Raw genomic sequence first — 17858 nt, 5'->3', positions numbered from 1 at the left:
CATAGAGGAGCCCAAACGACTACAGGGTTTAAAGGCAGCAAAACTCTCGAGCTGAGTCAGTGCTATGAAATGGAGTTACTTTAATAATAATGAAGAGAAACTGTTGTTGGTGTTGAAGGTTTTCACATCAGATAAAGAGGACTTTTACAAATATCTATTTAATGGTTACTTGACTTGTAATATGTAGGAATTGTGCTCTATAATCACGTAACTGCATGACTTATTTATTTGATTTTTAATTCAGTCTTGCAAAACAACAACATCAGGATTATGCTCCACCTGGTGGGCTTTTTAAATAAGACAGATTTCATTTTGCGCACAGGACTGTCATGAAGAATTTGAACAAAATGACATGCAACCCACCCATCCCCCAAATTTTTGTTAAGACCCTCATATAATTTAAAGTAACAAAGGCCATACTTATCCAGCCACACCTAAACTATCCCTGGCCAGGCAAACATTGGCAGGTGATAATTGTTATAGTCTAGATAATTGAGAATGCTTTTCTCCAGCAGTTCCTTGTGGACACTTTGCTTATAGAACCGTTTGAGATATGTCTTTGGTCTCTCCATTAATGCAAGTTCACCGTCCACAACTTGGCGAACAAGTTCTTGAAGTGAAGGAACACCTTCTTCCTGTAAGCAATAAATGACAAAAGAAAAAGTGTGAAGATAATCATGAACTTGATTAAAGTGCCTGCAGTGGTGTCACCTTCTTCTGCCATATTAGTAAAACTAATGCACAAAGGATTTCAAAAGAAGCCCCAAATAAATAAATTGTGCACATGCAATGGGCAGAAAGCTGCACCAGAAAGAGGATTCAAATCTAAGGCAAAGTCAAACTGGGATTTATTGCTTTGTGTCTTTAGCCAGAGGCTATCTGTTAAGCCTCCCTTTCACCTTCTCTTATCCCCAAGGCCCTGGGAGCTAATACAGAGAGGCAGCTGCTCACAGCATTCCCTGGAAAGCTAGCAGACAGGCTGGCTGGCTGATTCCCAAAGTGCTCTAGTAGTGCATGCCCTATTCACTTCCATGACAGAGAGGGTAGGCAGAAGGAAGGTGACTGTTTAAGCAGGTCTGGTACCAGTGGAAGACCATAACCAACAATCTGAAAGAACAATTTTATTCTAAAGGTGTTGTGATATGCAAAACTTAAATCAGTTCATAAGGTGAATGGGAAACCAATATCCACAAAACCTTTCTCCTTTCTCCCTGCCACTCTAACAAAATACAGATTTTGAATTCTTTTGGGACTCGGAACTATTGATGTTACTTCGTAAAGCACCAAAAAAAAACCAAAAACAAAATCCTACTACTGAACCACCCCCACCCTCACCCCAATTGCACACTTGTTTCCTCCTCCAACCTGTATCCCACATTAACAGCATCCACACACATGGCAGGGATAGTGCACAAATGCCTTAAGATATGCTTGGAGTTCTTTCTTCAAAATGGGTCCCTTGAACACTGTTCACCTAATCACAGCTCAGGAAAAAAATGTATATCTGTGTGGTCAGGTACATTTGATTCACATCATCAGCACACTGACTCCCATGTGAGTGATAAACCACTTTGTGGGGTAGTTTGATTCAAAGGGGCTTCAGCAACTTCACAAAGTGTCATCTTATGTTCGGCGGCTGGCTGGTTCTGCTTCATTTGCCATTCAAATCTCTTAAAATCCCATTGCCTGTCCTAAAACTGGGGCACAAAACTGCAAACAGCCCATCTGGGATCGTTCTGGTCAGCCTTAGGATCATGCTAAAGATGTAAACCTTCTGAATAGTGGAGGGATGGATGGGGGCAGAGGAAGCTTGTTTGCAATGGCTCATACAGCAGATTCTGTGCATGACTGAGCCAATGCTGGGTCTGGGTCCCAAGCTCCAGTATTATGGGAGAACCAGCACCATCGTTCAGTTTGGATACGGTCCTTTACACCTGATTTTGTGAGGTGCTGAATTGTTTCTCACAGTAAGTTACTGGATCTAACCATAAAGCTCTTATGACAGATGCTCATCACTTAACATGGGGAAGCATGCAAACTAGCAAAGTCAGGAATGCTAAATGTTAGGTGGCATTAAATTTTGCACAGACCATAAAGACAAATGGTAAAGGGATTTTAAGAAGATGACAAGGAGATCAAGTGAGACCACTGAATACCAAGAACAGAAAGGAAATAAAAGACTATTTGGCTATGGAAAAATACTTAATGACTCCCTTAGTAAAAGCAGATGTTGAACAGGACTGTGTTGAAAGGAGTCTAGAAGGAAATTAGGGTGAGGAAAGTAAAAAAATTATATCTGAGTTCGATGAGCAAAAGTTTAAAGCTACGCACTTCACTCTTACATTTGCAGAACAAATGTTACAAGAAGAAAATGTAAGGCCGTAAAATGGAATATGGCAGGGGTGGACTTGGGTCATATGGTGTCCTGAGTGAGAACAGCTTTTTTTAGGGAAAACGAAAGTCCTGTTTTTGGGGAGTTCAAGGTTAAGCTGTTGGCCATTTTTAGGGAGAAAGGGGGGCAGCCACTCATCAACAGATCACTGGGGAAAACAAACAGCCTCACTGAATAAACTCCGTCTTCCGTTCTGCAGATCGTGCAACAATGGAGGGTGGGACTGGATTCTATTTTACCAACACTAAGGAAAGGGACACAGCAATTGATCGCAATCTACCAAAACCTCCTGGGGATCTACAAGTAGATCACGATTGACCTGTTGGACATCCTTGAACTAGGCTATTACCTATGAAATGATATCCTAATTAAATTGGATAAAATGTACTGTCACTAAGCAGGTGAATTGGCTAAAGGATCGGCTACAAACATAAAAGGTTTTGCAAAAAAGCAAACTTCCAAACTGGACAAAAGAAGTAAGCTCAGGAGTAGCCATGAATAGACACATGCATAGCAGCCAACTCTTAGGGGCCAAGGTCCCTTTGCTCCCCCAATAAAATATTTGAGGGGGGTGCCCCTCCCAAGTTGATGAGCATTTCCAGTCGAATGGTATGAGCGTGGCATGTCATGTGATCCGATTATGCAGGACGGGGCTTCCCCCCAATATTCATTTCAATTGGTAGCCCTGAATACACGTATCCCTGCAAGGTGGATGGGGCAGCTTTGATCATGCTGAGCAATGGGGAGGGGTTGCCTGAGAGCCTTGGGTTTTCTATCTCTGATTGGGCCCCATGTGATTCAGTGAAAAGCTGGGTATTTCTAGTTAAAATAGGCATATTGCAAATGCTGCACCTCTGCAAGGTGGTTTTTTTGGGGGGGGGTATAATTCAGATGCAATGAGGAGGGAAATGTTTATTTATTTAACAAAATTCATATACTACTTGATTCCTATTCTGCTTGCTTGTAGTAAAACCTGTAAGCGGTTTCCAAGAAATATTGACATTATCAATAAAAAAGGTTAAAACATTTAAATATTAAATTAACAGCAAATAAGGTCTAAACATGTCAGCATCTACATATATTTATGTGAGTATGAATGTGGACATTTGTGCAGAATAAACTCATGGCTCTATAAGGATTTGAAGGATAAGATATAGAGAAATAAATAGAAGAACCATACCATTATTGGTTTAAACAGAATGGACTTCAAGTAACATTATTTGGAGGATCAAACAAAATTAATATAAAATGAGTATGGTCATTGAAATTCATGTTGTCCTACAGATAATGTAGCTTCTACTTATTGGGCCTTATGTACTATTTATGCTTAATAAGGGAGTTGCAAGATCACCGATGGTTAGAGTGAATTCAGAATGGTGTTTTTCAAACCAGCACTGAGAATCAATCAAACATGCAGAAGAAGCACATTGTACAAGCCCTTCCTTGATTACAGCACTTCGGACTGCAGGTGAGGAATCAAATAGTTTAGTATTCATCTACCTAAAAATCTTCCTGCACATTCACAGCTAGCATTTCAGGGAGGTTTTGACCCAGGTAACTCTCCAACATGCTAGCTTTGCAGTTAAGGGTATCACAAGTAAAAGCAAATAAAGTTGTGTTAAATATAGAGGGCACACTTGCTATGCATACAAACTTTAATAAGGCCGTTGACTTCTCACATGATAGCCTCATAAGAAGCCTTGAAAAATGTTGAAACAAGCTGCATAAAAATGTGTTCACAAAAGTCCTACCTATATCCAGCAACTTCTCATGATGTGCCCGCATGTATTCTGTTATGAGCAAGTTCTGTCTGACTCAGCTCAATGATGAAGGCAGGCCATCATACATATCAAAACTGAGATGACTGGAAACATTTCCTATTCCCCCATCATGCACCTTGCTATGCTCCCCTTCATACCTGGAAAAGCCTCATCTTCCCATCTATCATGTGTAACCAAGCCCTTCATTGCTCCTTAAAACCCAGATCCTTTTCAACTTTCCTGTACTACTGCAGTCTCACCACTTCTGCAGAATTTGTTAACTCTCTCACGCCTCCTTTATATTCTGCTTTCCTTAGGGCTGGTTCACTCAGGTATGCTGACTACTTGGTGTTTTCAGCCACAACGGAGGATTGCATATGTGAATTAGCCACTATAGATCAAACACCACAAAAATAGCTTCATATAATCTTGCATCACCTGGGACAAAGGTTTTTCAATGGAACCAGTTCACACATCTAACTTGTGTACTGTTATGGTTGCCCCAAAGGATACTGAAATGGACCAGGATACGGGGCAGAAAAGGACCATCAAAAAGCTCATGGGGTTGGTGCACAATTGCATTCTGGGCTTTCTAATTTAGAAGAAATGCAGTGAAGGAGAGACATGACAGAAGCCTATAAACCATGCCTGGTATGAATAAAGTAGATTGAAAGAAGTGAACTTAGGGTCCAACAATGAAGTTGATTGATAGTGGATTCAGAAAAAAAGAAAACAATTCTTCATAGAATGCACAATTTCACTGTTCCAAGATATCATGGCCACCATGCACACTCCCTTGTTCCTGCAATTGGGGGGGGGGGGCACACCGCCAGAGAACTTTGTGGGGGCCCAGCCACTTCACTGAATTTATTTTGGAGGTCCTGGCCTCCCACCCCCCTACTTGACACCCCTTGATGGCCAAATGTATTTCAGATAGCAGCCATGTGCATGATCTGGATTGAAAATGCAGTGTGGAGAAAGTTTGTGCAAATGCCATTTCTCCAATGAAAACAGTCACTCTGAAGCAGTTATCTTTTAGTAGCAAAAACATGAAGGCACATTCTGGGCCTATGTGGTAAAGTAATGAGGGAAATAGGCATTTGGGTCTGGTAGTGGTACTTTGATTGGGGAAATGATATGGGGGAAAGAGTTTAAAACTTAATTCCTTTGCATTCCATTCCCCTCCTGTTGCTTCCATGCCCTCATTGCTGGCTTCCTGGAAGGAGTATGTGGGTGGCTACTCTGGAAAGAGATATCTGACTGGATGGATCTTGGATCTGATCCAGCAGGGCTCTTCTTCTGCTTTTATGTTGTTAATCCTAGATAAATTCAGGCAAATATTAAATAGTAGAGAATGTAACAGAGTCATGGGTCCAAGCAGAAGTACCAGCAATAACAGTTGTTCTAAAAGCAGGTGTAAATAATGTGCAGTATTCTTCTCAGAGTCCATGTGGTGGGTCATTAGATTTTCACAAGTAATAAAGAGGAAAATAAAGCAAATGGGAAGATGAAAGCCAAATCTTAAAATGATCACATGATAAAATGCATTTGGTAGCCATTTTCTTTACCTGGACAGATACTAGAATCTGGCGCAGTTCCTTCTTCAGATCAATAAAGCGATCATGATAGATGGTCAAAGCCCAAGGTTCCTTCAAGTAGCTAGTTAAAAAAGAAGAAATTTAGTTAGCGAGTAAGCCTTTCATTAGCCTCTAATAAAGTATTTACCTGCTTTTTTGCTTTTATAAATTACAGTTCTGGACCCATCAGGATAGTTTGTTCATAAAATGCCTCCCATAACAACACGGTCAATCAATTCTTTTAATGGATGTTCCTGATGTACAGCCAGCTTCAGTAATTACATTTAAAGTGGCTTAATTCAGAGCTGTGGCAAGAGCCAGTGAAGAATCCTGATTTTATCAGAATTTAAAAGCCTGAAGACCTGTGAGGAACTGTGTCTCTATTATCTGTCCTCATTTGAGAAAAGCAGATGGCAGGATTAACTGAACTCCTGCATAAACAAATTACATTTGTGTAGACAATGACACAAAGTGTTGTTCATCATTAAGGTTTCTGGATTAATAAAGGCCAGAAAAACAGGACACAACAGTGTTGCAATATGTTCCTTGCACTAGTGCACTGAAGCTAAATTGAATTTATCATACAAGGAAATCCTCAGTGTTTATATTCCCTGCAATAAACAACATAAGAGCTATGAAAACCTATTTTCTGGGCAAATAAATATTTATGTAAGCCACCCAGGTCTTAAGGGGCAGGGGATAAATATGAATTTTTTTTTAAGTATAAGCATATAAAATATAAGCATATCTATTTTAGTAACTACTAGGTGCTGTAATATAAAGTAACGACAACTAAGTTAGTAACAAGTAAACGTTATTTCCAAAGGTCAATTTACACAGCCTCTACACTTGCATACAACGGACGCGGGTGGCGCTGTGGGTTAAACCACAGAGCCTAGGACTTGCTGATCAGAAGGTTGGAGGTTCGAATCCCCTCGATGGGGTGAGCTCCCGTTGCTCGGTCCCAGCCCCTGCCCACCTAGCAGTTTAAAAGCACGTCAAAGTGCAAGTAGATAAATAGGTACCACTCCGGCAGGAAGGTAAACGGCGTTTCCGTGCGCTGCTCTGGTTTGCCAGAAGCGGCTTAGTCATGCTGGCCACATGACCTGGAAGCTGTATGCTTCCCTCAGCCAATAAAGCGAGATGAGCGCTGCAACCCCAGAGTCGATCACAACTGGACCTGATGGTCAGGTGTTCCTTTACCCTTTCACTTGCATAGGGCTGCCACACATTACCAGGATTTCAAAGTTGCCGCTTCATCAACGACTTTCAGGGTGTCCTGGTTTTCACTTTTTGAAAGTAACCCTAATTTATAGAACTTGGACACCTTGCTTTAGTTCAAGGCAAACAATTCAGATAATTTGTTAGCAACAAGCATAGCTGGAGTGGCCAGGAAAAAGAGCAGAGCTGTTGTAGTTTAAGGGCACATATTACATATGCTGGGATGTGGGAGTGAGGCTTTGTCTTGCAGGTGTCTGCCCCATCTTTCTGTGTAGACAATTCTGTATACAGTTGTGGATTAGCTTCAGCTGGAGACCAGGCCGAGGGTTCAATCCATTATTTCCTACTCAGAGCTGACCTGCCGCAATCCCAGAGTCATCCGCGACGGGACCTAATGGTCAGGGTCCCTTTACCCTTTTAATTTAGGTTCATTAATCTCAATAAGTTTACCCAAAGTAAATGCAACCCCTGGTTTCCAGTCCGTAGGTTAGGAGAGACTCGATATGTTGGTGTAGTGTAATGCTGGAGCCAGTGTGGCGCAGTGATTAGAATGTGGGACCAGGGGACCAGGGTTCCATTCCGTCCTGGGCCATGGAACTCACCTGGGGCCACTCGCTGCCTCTCAGCCTAGTCTACCTCACGGGGTTGTTGTATAAATTAAATGAGGAAAGAGAGGAAACGTTTATGCCACCTTGAGCTCATTGCAGGAAAATATAAATGCAATAAAGAAATAGTAACAGAAATAAATTGTGATAGAGTTTCAAACTGCTGAAAAATAGAAACCTATGAGGCCTCTCTCAATTCAACAGTGGTTCCAGGAGAATATGGGATTTTAATCATGGATAAAAGACATACAATTTTCAGACTATTTTGTTGAGCTAGTATTCCCCTTCCTTTTATATTCAGAAGCCATGAAACAGATTTACTCCTGGACCCATCCACATTTACTAGATGCCAGAGGACAGTAACTACCTGAAGATCTGTGATTTGATTTGAGGTTTTGTAACTAAAGTATTATTATTAATGATAACTTATTTGACTTTGTTTTTTATAACAATTGCCTTGGCTTTAATGCTCCTTTTCATTTGCTTTCTACATTGCCAAAACATTTCATTTCCCCCTAACGCAGTGTTTTTTTTCAGAGGTACTCAAAGAGTATGCAGTACCAGTGTGTTATGTACTGAAGTTCTCACCCTGGGCGAGCGGGGGGATACTGTAGATAGTTATGTAAATAAGGGGTCGAATGTGATGTTCAGTGATTGGATAGTTTTAGAAAATTGTTACAGTTGCATTGTACTGGAGCTCTATATAAGCAGGCTGACTGAACCCTTCAGTTCAGTTCTGTCCTGGCCTGTGAATAAACAAGAGCTGTTTGAAGAATCGCTGATATGTTCACCCACAACTTAACACAGTGCCTCTTTTTTGTTGTTAAAAAGTGTGGCACTTACTGTAACAACTTCATGGTGAGTACCGGCACCTATTTTTCTAGAAAAAAAGTACTGCCCCTGCACAACTTTGCAAAAATGACCAGATTGTTTTTGGCCAAAATTTTGCTTTGTACTCTGGTCATCTCTCAGCTCGACTACTGCAGCCTTCTTCTCCCTGTGAATTCCCTGCCAGATAGATGTCAGTCCTCTCATTCTATCCAAAATGCTCCCTTGTTTTTTCTGCACACCAAAGGAAGTATTTAAAGGTAAAGGTAAAGGTACCCCTGCCCGTACGGGCCAGTCTTGCCAGACTCTAGGGTTGTGCGCTCATCTCACTCTATAGGCCGGGGGCCAGCGCTGTCCGGAGACACTTCCGGGTCACGTGGCCAGCGTGACAAAGCTGCATCTGGCGAGCCAGCGCAGCACACGGAACACCGTTTACCTTCCCGCTATAAAGTGTCTTTATCTACTTGCACCCGGGAGTGCTTTCGAACTGCTAGGTTGGCAGGCGCTGGGACCGAACAACGGGAGCGCACCCCGCAGCGGGGATTCGAACCACCGACCTTTCGATCGGCAAGCCCTAGGCGCTGAGGCTTTTACCCACAGCGCCACCCGCGTCCCTAAGGAAGTATTTACTAAGACATAATTTAGTAAGTGGGACCATGCTTGCTGGTTTGTGTACAGCACTACCTTTTCCTTATGCTTCAGACTTGTGCACTCCCTTCCCCCCTCCCTTCCATAGTTAACTGAGATAACTGTAGGGCGGTATGATGTAATAAATGGGCAAACTATGGTTATTACAAATTATACCTTGCCTTCAAACCAGCAAGTGAAAGTGAGCTTTGAAGTAGTTTTTAGCTTTTGGTTTGTAGGCAAAGCAGGGCAGCTGACCAACACAGCTTGTCTGATTCAGATGCCACAGCAAGAAACACTAATCCCAAATCATGGGACAGAAAGGGAAGAAGGCGTGTGAGCACATGTAGAAAGAGGGAGAGGGCGGAGGGTGTCAGCCTTCAGGAATTCTCCCAATTACTGAACGATGGTTTAGCAAGCACTTGCTTTGAGGATAGAAAAATTGTTATTAATAAAAAAGATTGATTAATTCTGGTACAATGAGCGTTTCTCATTTTCTATATCGTTGGTACTAATTACAGAGTTAACAGCTATTAATATTCATGAGTTAATGCTCATGAATATTCAAGAAGGGGGAGATTGCTTCTTTTAAAGCCGGTTCACATATGACCAGTGCCAATGAAAAAAATGCCAGGGATCACATTCTCCCTGGCGCCCAACATTTACTCTGAACCAAGGTGTAAATCTGTAAGCCTTCAAGAATTCACAAGTCTAAGAATGCTGCTGCCTGAGGAAAAGGGAAGGGACCAAATATTTTATTTCTTGTTTAGAATGTGTGTAAGCTGTTTCCTACTGAAGGAAGAGGTCAGGGGTCAGCAAACCTTTTCAGCAGGGGGTCTGTCCACTGTCCCTCAGACCTTGTGGGGGGCCGGACTATATGGGGGGGGGGAATGAACGAATTCCTATGCCCCACAAATAACCCAGAGATACATTTTAAATAAAAGCACACATTCTACTCATGTAAAAACACGCTGATTCCCGGACCATCCGCAGGCTGGATTTAGAAGGCAATTGGGCAGGATCTGGCCCCCGGGCCTTAGTTTGCCTACCCATGGGCTAGCCTATCTAGTGCCCTTTGGGGTGGGACAGTTAACTGGAGAAGGCAGCTAAATCCCTTTTCTAAGGCTGTTGAGATTGTGACAACCTTTTTGCACAAAGTGAAGTGCTGCTGGCTAAGGAGCTGCCATCCAACTGCTGCAAAAGAAAGTAGATGCTGAAGAAGAAGAAGAAGAAGAAGAAGAAGAAGAAGAAGAAGAAGAAGAAGAAGAAGAAGAAGAGGAGGAGGAGGAGGAGGAGGAGGAGGAGGAGGAGGAGGAGGAGGTGGAGGAGGAGGACGACAGTTGATTTTGGGACATTTGAAGGACCTAAATTAGATTTTTAAAGCCTGGTCATTTTGTTTGACCACCTCAATATTAATTACGGCCTAAAAAAAACCCCAACAACCTCTTGCTTATTTGCTTGAGACTGTGTGGGTTTGCATGTCTGATATGCAGAAGCAATTAAGTAAAAACAAATGATAAGAATCAGGAAAATCGCAGCAAAATCAGGCAACAGAAAGATCTAAAATAAATTTCTACAGCCTGCTAAAATAAAAATGTCTTCAGTTTCTAACAAAAATGGCTTAAGGAGGGGGCCTGACATATATTCCAAATCTGAAGCACACTACAGAAGGAGTCCTGTCATTCATGCTTGGGATGGCACTGAGAGAGGGACTATCTGAATCCTGAATCCAGTAAACCCTCTAGCTAAATATATCCTGTGTTTCTCACCCTCAGTCTCCTGTCTACAATACAGGGATAATAACTCTGATCTCAATGCATGTAAAAGCATTTTATGCAGATTAAAGGGCTAAATAAACACTAAATATTATTTAACAGTTTGCAATTGACATTCAAAAAGGACAGGAATATGGAATATACATTAACAACTGCTCAAAGGTTTACCTAATCAAGTTTAATCATAAATTTTTAGTACAAGGAAGCTTTTCAAATTCTAATCCCTGGATTTCTTGGTAGTCTAGCTGCTCATTAGGAGCACAGTTATTCATTAAAAACCTAGTGATGTAATACAGAAAATAAATATCTAATGCTTCCAAATATTCATTGGCCATTTATATTTATCTTTTATACACGTATGAATAGTATGATTCAAGGTTAGGATTTAATTCTAGCAGAATAGGAAAGCTGTTAGGGCTTTCATGTATTACTTTGCCTTTATTCTGTCTCTTCAAAAAATGCACACCTATTTACCTCTAATTAGGGTGCAAAGTGTACTGAGTGGCATTAGGCATATTCAGCCATGCTCACAGCCTCTCTTTTTGACAGAAAGGAAAATTGATGGCAACCTTAAGGAAGCCTTCAGGGTGAACTGAAGCGTTAAGGTGGAATCCTTTTCAATACAAACATGTCCCGATAATGCTTTGGAACTACCAGATTCCACAGAACGGCACATCATGTTCTGGCTTTGAGTAAACAACAAGGCTGATGTTTAGAACGCCTGTTTTACATCTAATCTTCATATTCAGCATCCATCCCAGGTTTAATATAATCCCTTAATTGCAATGAGGATTCTCTCTGTAGACTTTTTTAATGCATATATTTTATCAGTACTGTAAAAATAAAAGGAAAGCCACACACTGTGTGTCCCACACCCTGCTTGCTTTAGGGATATCTTTGTAATATTTTCCCCCTATAACACTATAATTGTATAAGAGTCTATTACTCACAACTAACTAAGAGGCATTGTAAAAAGCTACTATTGTGTTTGGGTTGAAATTTATTATTAACAACTAGAGTATAATTGGAAAAAATATTGGAAGAGTTATTCAACTTGCTTCTAGGTTTCAGCAAATGGCTGAGGAAAATGTGGCAGACTGCCTTGATGAATAAGTGAACATGTTTTAGGCATCTGTGAGACTGGAAAATACGCTCAACAGATGGTTTTTCTGTCACTTGATCTCCTTTTTTGTTGGAACAGGGCTAAATCTGAAGAATATTTACAGCCAGAAGTGTTAGTGATGATTTAATAACGTCTTGGATATATTTTGATTGGAAATATATTACAGGTATATTATGGGAGAGGGGGATTACATTTTCTATTAACGTTTGTGTTAAATTTTACTTGACTCAATTTGTTAATCTCTTCTTGTTTTTATCCTTTCTGTATGTATTTTCACTTGTAAAATTCATTAAAAATGGAGGTTGGGGAAGAAAATTCTATCACGAAATTTCTTAACAACATTGACGCGGGGGGGGGGGCGGGGGGCGCTGTGGGTAAAACCTCAGCGCCTAGGACTTGCCGATCGCACAGTCGGCGGTTCGAATCCCTGCGGCGGGGTGCGCTCCCGTCGTTCGGTCCCAGCGCCTGCCAACCTAGCAGTTCGAAAGCACCTCTGGGTGCAAGTAGATAAATAGGGACCGCTTACCAGCGGGAAGGTAAACGGCGTTCCGTGTGCTGCGCTGGCTCGCCAGATGCAGCTTGTCATGCTGGCCACGTGACCTGGAAGTGTCTGCCTATAGAGTGAGATGAGCGCACAACCCTAGAGTCTGTCAAGACTGGCCCGTACAGGCAGGGGTACCTTTACCTTTAACATCCTCTTCATAGTCCAATGCAAGTATTATTATATGTACTTTGATTCTACCCATAACGATCAAATACCATACAAGTGTATGAGTAGATAGCATTTGGAAATATGAGAGTATTGCCAAACTCCTCTAGGTCTCACTTATATAGGATATGGGCCACAGGAAAAGCTGTTACACATGTAATATTTCCATGTATGACTCATTCATGTGTTAATCTTAACATGCCAGTGATCAATAGTCCAGGTGGGTGCAACACTAGGAAGCTCATGTGACATGCCATGGGCAATGGGCAAAGTGCATTAAAATGCAACCAATTAGCCACGCAGAGCAAGCTTCCATTGGCTGAGAGATTACCAAGTGGTCTGCATCTGATTCAAATCATGCCTTTGGTACCTGCAACTAGACAAAGGGGATTGTGTTTGTATGTCTCCCGAGAGACAACTGGGAAGTGGGTACTGGAACTTGTACCTGTGCTGCATTGATAACAAATAGGACAGGGATTCATTTGTGAGTATGATTTCATTCTAAATCTCACTATACTTCAAGGAACGATAATCATCTGCATTGATATTCAAAAGTGCATTACCATGCCTACTTTCCAAATTGCTGAAGCAATTTTACAAAACTGAAATCAATTTACATTTCCAGTGCAGGGGTAACTATCAAATGTAAAGGAAAAGCTCCATAAAAGTGTAGCTAACATCATGAACTCAACTGAGGTACAACAGTGTAACTTGTATATGCAATACAGGATAAGTCACACTGTTAGAACTCATAGGATGCATGCCTGTTGTGGCCTAGTTGTCACTGTTAATTCAGAAATTTAATTAATTTTGAAACAATTTTGCTATCATGAAATCTAGCTCTACAGGGTTGAAGCCTTCAACCTGATGAGTGCAAGGCAGTGAGAAAATTCAGGGTTAGATATGGCCTCTAATTTAAAAGATAATTTGCATGTCACAGACAGGCAAATTAACTCCCAGGTGGCAGCTGTTTTACTGAGTTCATTCCTGGCAATGGATTTTGTGTAGAGGAAAAATATAATCCTGCTACAAAAGGATGAAAATAAGCACTCTTCTGCCTTACAAAAAAAGGGACAAAAAGTATGCATATGAAACTTAACAGTACTACTGACAAATTTTATTTCTTTATTAAAACAATTTATATACTACTTAACTATAATAGTCTCTAAGCAGCTTCTAAAGACACAATATAAAAAGAAAAATCAGCTAAAACTATAAAATAAAATTTCAATTAAAATGCTTCCTGGAATTAAAAAAAAAAAACCCTTTTCAGAAGGAGCCGGAAGTTCAGAAGGAGTAGTATACAGTACTAACTTTATTGTATCTTTTTCCTAAACTTGCTATCTCCTCCAACCATGGGGAAAGCTACAATAAAAATTAAACAAAACAAGCCAAAACTAAATAAATAAGCCAATATAATATTTTTGTATTTCCTGCCCAAGAAAACTATACAATTATATAATCCACAACCCTATTTCCAAAAAGCAAGAAAGATGCCGTGACCTCCCTGTTGAATAGATACCTATGTAAATTGGATATTTTGGTAAATTTCCTTGCACTATTGTGACATTAACGATACTACCAGGATTATGTAAAAATTTCAAGAGGCTTATGTTGCTTGCTACAACCATCTCTGCTGTCTTGCAGGTAACAGGCAAGCCAGCACAGAAGAATACTTGCATACACAGGTACCACTGTGGCAGGAAGGTAAACAGTGTTTCTGTGTGCTCCAGCACTCGTCACCGTCCTCCATGCATCAATAGCTGTTTAGTCCTGCTGGCCACATGACCCAGAAAGCTGTCTGTGGACAAACGCCGGCTCCCTTGGCCTGAGGCAAGATGAACACCACACCCCAGAGTCCCCTTGGACTGGACTTAACTGTCCAGGGGTCCTTTACCTTTACTTGCATGAGTATTAGTTGCAGGGCATTTTTTTCATCTGGAACTTGCCAGAACTCAGTTCCAGCACCTCTCAGGTGGGCACCATTGCCATTATAAGAGCATGAGGGAGGCGTTCATGGTGAGTTCTGGCACCTATTTTTCTAGAAAAAGTAGCATGAGGTAGTAGTCAACTAAGTTTTACTCAGAGTAGGCTTCCTGATATTAATGGATGTAAATTAGATGTATTCATTGATTTTAAGAGGTGTACTCTGAGTAAAACTTAATTGAACACCACCCATGGTCTCAAAGCAGACTGATCTTGGGAATTTCCATCACCAGCACTGAATGCAGATCGGTTAAGATATTAATAGTGTTTGCTCTATACTACAAATCATCAAAGAAATGGACTAGATTCTTACTATGGGGAGGCCTGGCTTCAGTTCCTCACTCAGCCATGAAGCTCACTGGGTGGCTTTGGGACAGCCACCAACTCTCAGTGCAACATACTTCACAGGCTTGTTGTGAGGATTAGTGGAGAGCAGGGGCAGGGAAGAGGACAATGCCTTTATCACCAGCAGCTTCATCATTTTATGTGTATGCCACATTTCCATGGTAAACTGTTAAGTTGTGGGTGAACATATCAGACAACACAGCGATTCTTCAAACAGCTCTTGTTTATTCACAGGCCAGAACAGAACTGAACTGAAGGGTTCAGCCAGCCTGTTTATATAGAGCTCCACTAGAACGCAACAGTAACCACTTTCTGTAACTATCCAATCACTGAAAGTCACTTTCAATTCCTTATTTGCATATGTGGACCTGAGTGAAAACTATCTACAGTGAAAACTATCTGCTGGCCCAGGGTGAGAACTTCAATACATAACATAAACCATGCTGAAGTCAGCTCAAGTTTCATTGGAATAGCACTGTAAATATTAAAAAAACACACCCACCCCAATGCAAACCAGATTGCTAAAACTGCTGCGACACTTGTACACTCATTCAGCATACATTGGCTCACATTGAAACATTAAGTTCCTGGAAGGAAAAGTGAGGTGTAACTGTTAAATAAATGAATGATAAATCAATTAGTCCGGCAGTACCAGGGGAGCTGGGATTTATCTGTGCAGTGCTCTCCATGGACCTTGTGTTCATCTAACCAGACAGGGGTTCTTATTTCTGCTCCTGCCTACGACCAGGAGGAGGAGCTTTGCCAAAAGTGCCCCAATAATAACTGAATTAAGACAGACTTTATATACTAAAATTAACTCACCTGTAGAGATCTGTGATCAGTCCTTCCCTCCAGCGAGAACAAAGATTATTAAGAAGACGCTCGTGCTGTGCAAATAAACAGATGTAGTTGGAGACAGGAACAGGATCCTTTGAAAAGCAGGTAATTGTTTCTATCATACTGTACTGGTTGACATGTATTCTGAAGTAGTTTCCCTTTATCGCATCTCCTGTTGTGATTGCCATCCCCTGTGATAAATTAAGAAAACAGTTGTGACAGAAGACAGAGGAAAACAAAGTTGGACAGCATATTGCTAAAGAGGGATTAGCAAAGTCTGAGGTGTTTTATCATCAATACTCTTGGATATCTAGGAAGTTGTGGGTTATACACAATAACACCGTCCGTCTTGCTATTCGATGCAAAATTAGCTGTAGTTAAATGTTAAGGGTGATATTCAGCCAAGTCCTACTCAGAGCAGACCCATATCGGGCAACCTCAGTGAATCTACTCTGAGTAGGACTGTCACTGAATATCACCCTTAGTGTCCTGTGTTTTTACTGAAGAGGACATACACCAGGACACCCACAACACTGGAGGGCACTGAGTAAGGTTGTCACCTTACCCTAAACACACAGAGAAGTTCAGGTGGTAAAGTTTTCACTATCATTGCATCGCTATGTGCAGCTTACAATACAGCCACAGATTTCCTAGAAAACTGAAAGCTGCAGCAGCCCCAGATCACACAGGCCTGCTTTACACGACTCACAGATTTTTAGAACTTACATAATTAGGTTGTGATTCTTGTACATCCAAGCGAGAAGGAATTCCAGGTTTAAAAATATGCACATAATTATATTTTCCAGGTAGAACACCACCTGTCAGAAGCAATGAGAGGTGTTGTGAAGATCTCTATAATGGCTGCCAGCATATATGACAGCTAATTTGTTAATCATAAAATATGATAATTCCACGTTTAAAACTTGTTGTTACAGATTTTTGTTGTTGTTGTTATTTCTAAAAGAATGCCATGGTGATTGGAGCAAGAACAGGTAGTACCTTGCTGTTGTTCCGTAGGTTCATCTGAACCATGTGTAAGCACCTAGAACCCCTGGAATCTTACACAGCTCAGTGATAGTGGTGGCATGGAACTATATCTATATATGAATTTGCACTTGACATCTATGCCAGATGTTCATGAGAAAAAATTCTGCCTGGGGGGAAAAATCCTCCTGATATTAAGATATAGGAACAATATTTTTCTAAACTGATACTTTATACACCTTATACCAGGGGTTGTCAACCTGGTTCCTACTGCCCACTAGTGGGCATTTCAGGATTCTAGGTGGGTGGAAGGGGTTTCTACGGCAGAAGCTGAATCCTCCTTCCATCAGGCACTGGTGGGCGGTAAGGAAATTTTACCACCAAGAAAGATGCATTAGTGGGTGGTAGGTATGAAAAGGTTGACTACCCCTGCCTTATACAAATGTTAATTTCCTCCACTTCACATTTCATGCTGCACAAGATGAAAATATTATAGAAATGCTAGACAATGAAAAGGAATGTTCTTGGCCCACCTTGAACTTTGCACCCCTTGTATATAGGGATGAGTCTATCCAAATCTTCTGGGGGTTCAAAAACTGGCTCCAGAGTTGGATCAAAAAGATTTAGCATGGTTGCAGCAAGCTGGAAGCCAACCTCCTTTGAGCTGAAATTGCTGTGTGTCCATTCATTGGCATAGTATATATTGGAGAACTTGGTTAAAGAACCTGCAGCTCTGATGGCAATATCATTAGTATGGAAGTTGGTATCAATCACAAGCCTCCCGTCGTAAACAAGACATGCATCATTAATTGCCTTGAAGGTCTCATAATCCACTCTTTTTTCAGTAAAGTTAAAGAATGCCTAAAAATAAGGCAGTAATTAGTCATCCTAGAAAACAGGCAGCGCCAACATGGTGCCCTTCAGATGCAGCTTCACTAATCATCATGCTTGAAGGCACCCACTTTCAGCTAAGGGACAGTGACTTTGAGTCTGCAATCTGCAGAGATCAGCTGTGCAATTCCCATGGGGAACTCTGTCACACAGCTGATGCAGTTGCATCTCTACCTGCCTCACACCTGACGTCACATT

The 17858-nt window shown here is 41.2% G+C and overlaps 1 protein-coding gene across 7 annotated transcripts in view; it reads right to left on the bottom strand.

Moving 5' to 3' along the window:
• Window positions 1-208: 208 nt before the first annotated feature.
• The window catches only part of CFAP61 (cilia and flagella associated protein 61), a 126294-nt gene continuing 108644 nt past the window's right edge, over window positions 209-17858 (bottom strand). For 5 of the 7 annotated variants that reach the window (XM_028738344.2, XM_028738347.2, XM_028738346.2 and 2 more), the window contains 5 exons: window positions 17303-17630; window positions 16512-16603; window positions 15771-15976; window positions 5721-5811; window positions 209-635 (listed from right to left, as the gene is read on the bottom strand). In XM_028738344.2, coding sequence (XP_028594177.2) covers window positions 435-635; window positions 5721-5811; window positions 15771-15976; window positions 16512-16603; window positions 17303-17630 — 918 coding nt within the window. In that variant the 3' untranslated portion in view covers window positions 209-434. Of the gene's footprint in view, window positions 636-5720; window positions 5812-15770; window positions 15977-16511; window positions 16604-17302; window positions 17631-17858 lie in introns of those variants that run through there. The other 2 variants (XM_028738349.2, XM_028738351.2) reach the window with 2 other exon arrangements.

The sequence above is a fragment of the Podarcis muralis genome, chromosome 8 (genome assembly GCF_964188315.1).
Source record: "Podarcis muralis chromosome 8, rPodMur119.hap1.1, whole genome shotgun sequence".
Lineage (NCBI taxonomy): Eukaryota > Metazoa > Chordata > Lepidosauria > Squamata > Lacertidae > Podarcis > Podarcis muralis.
Note: the sequence above shows the minus strand (reverse complement) of the source record. Positions and strands in the feature narration are given on the sequence as shown.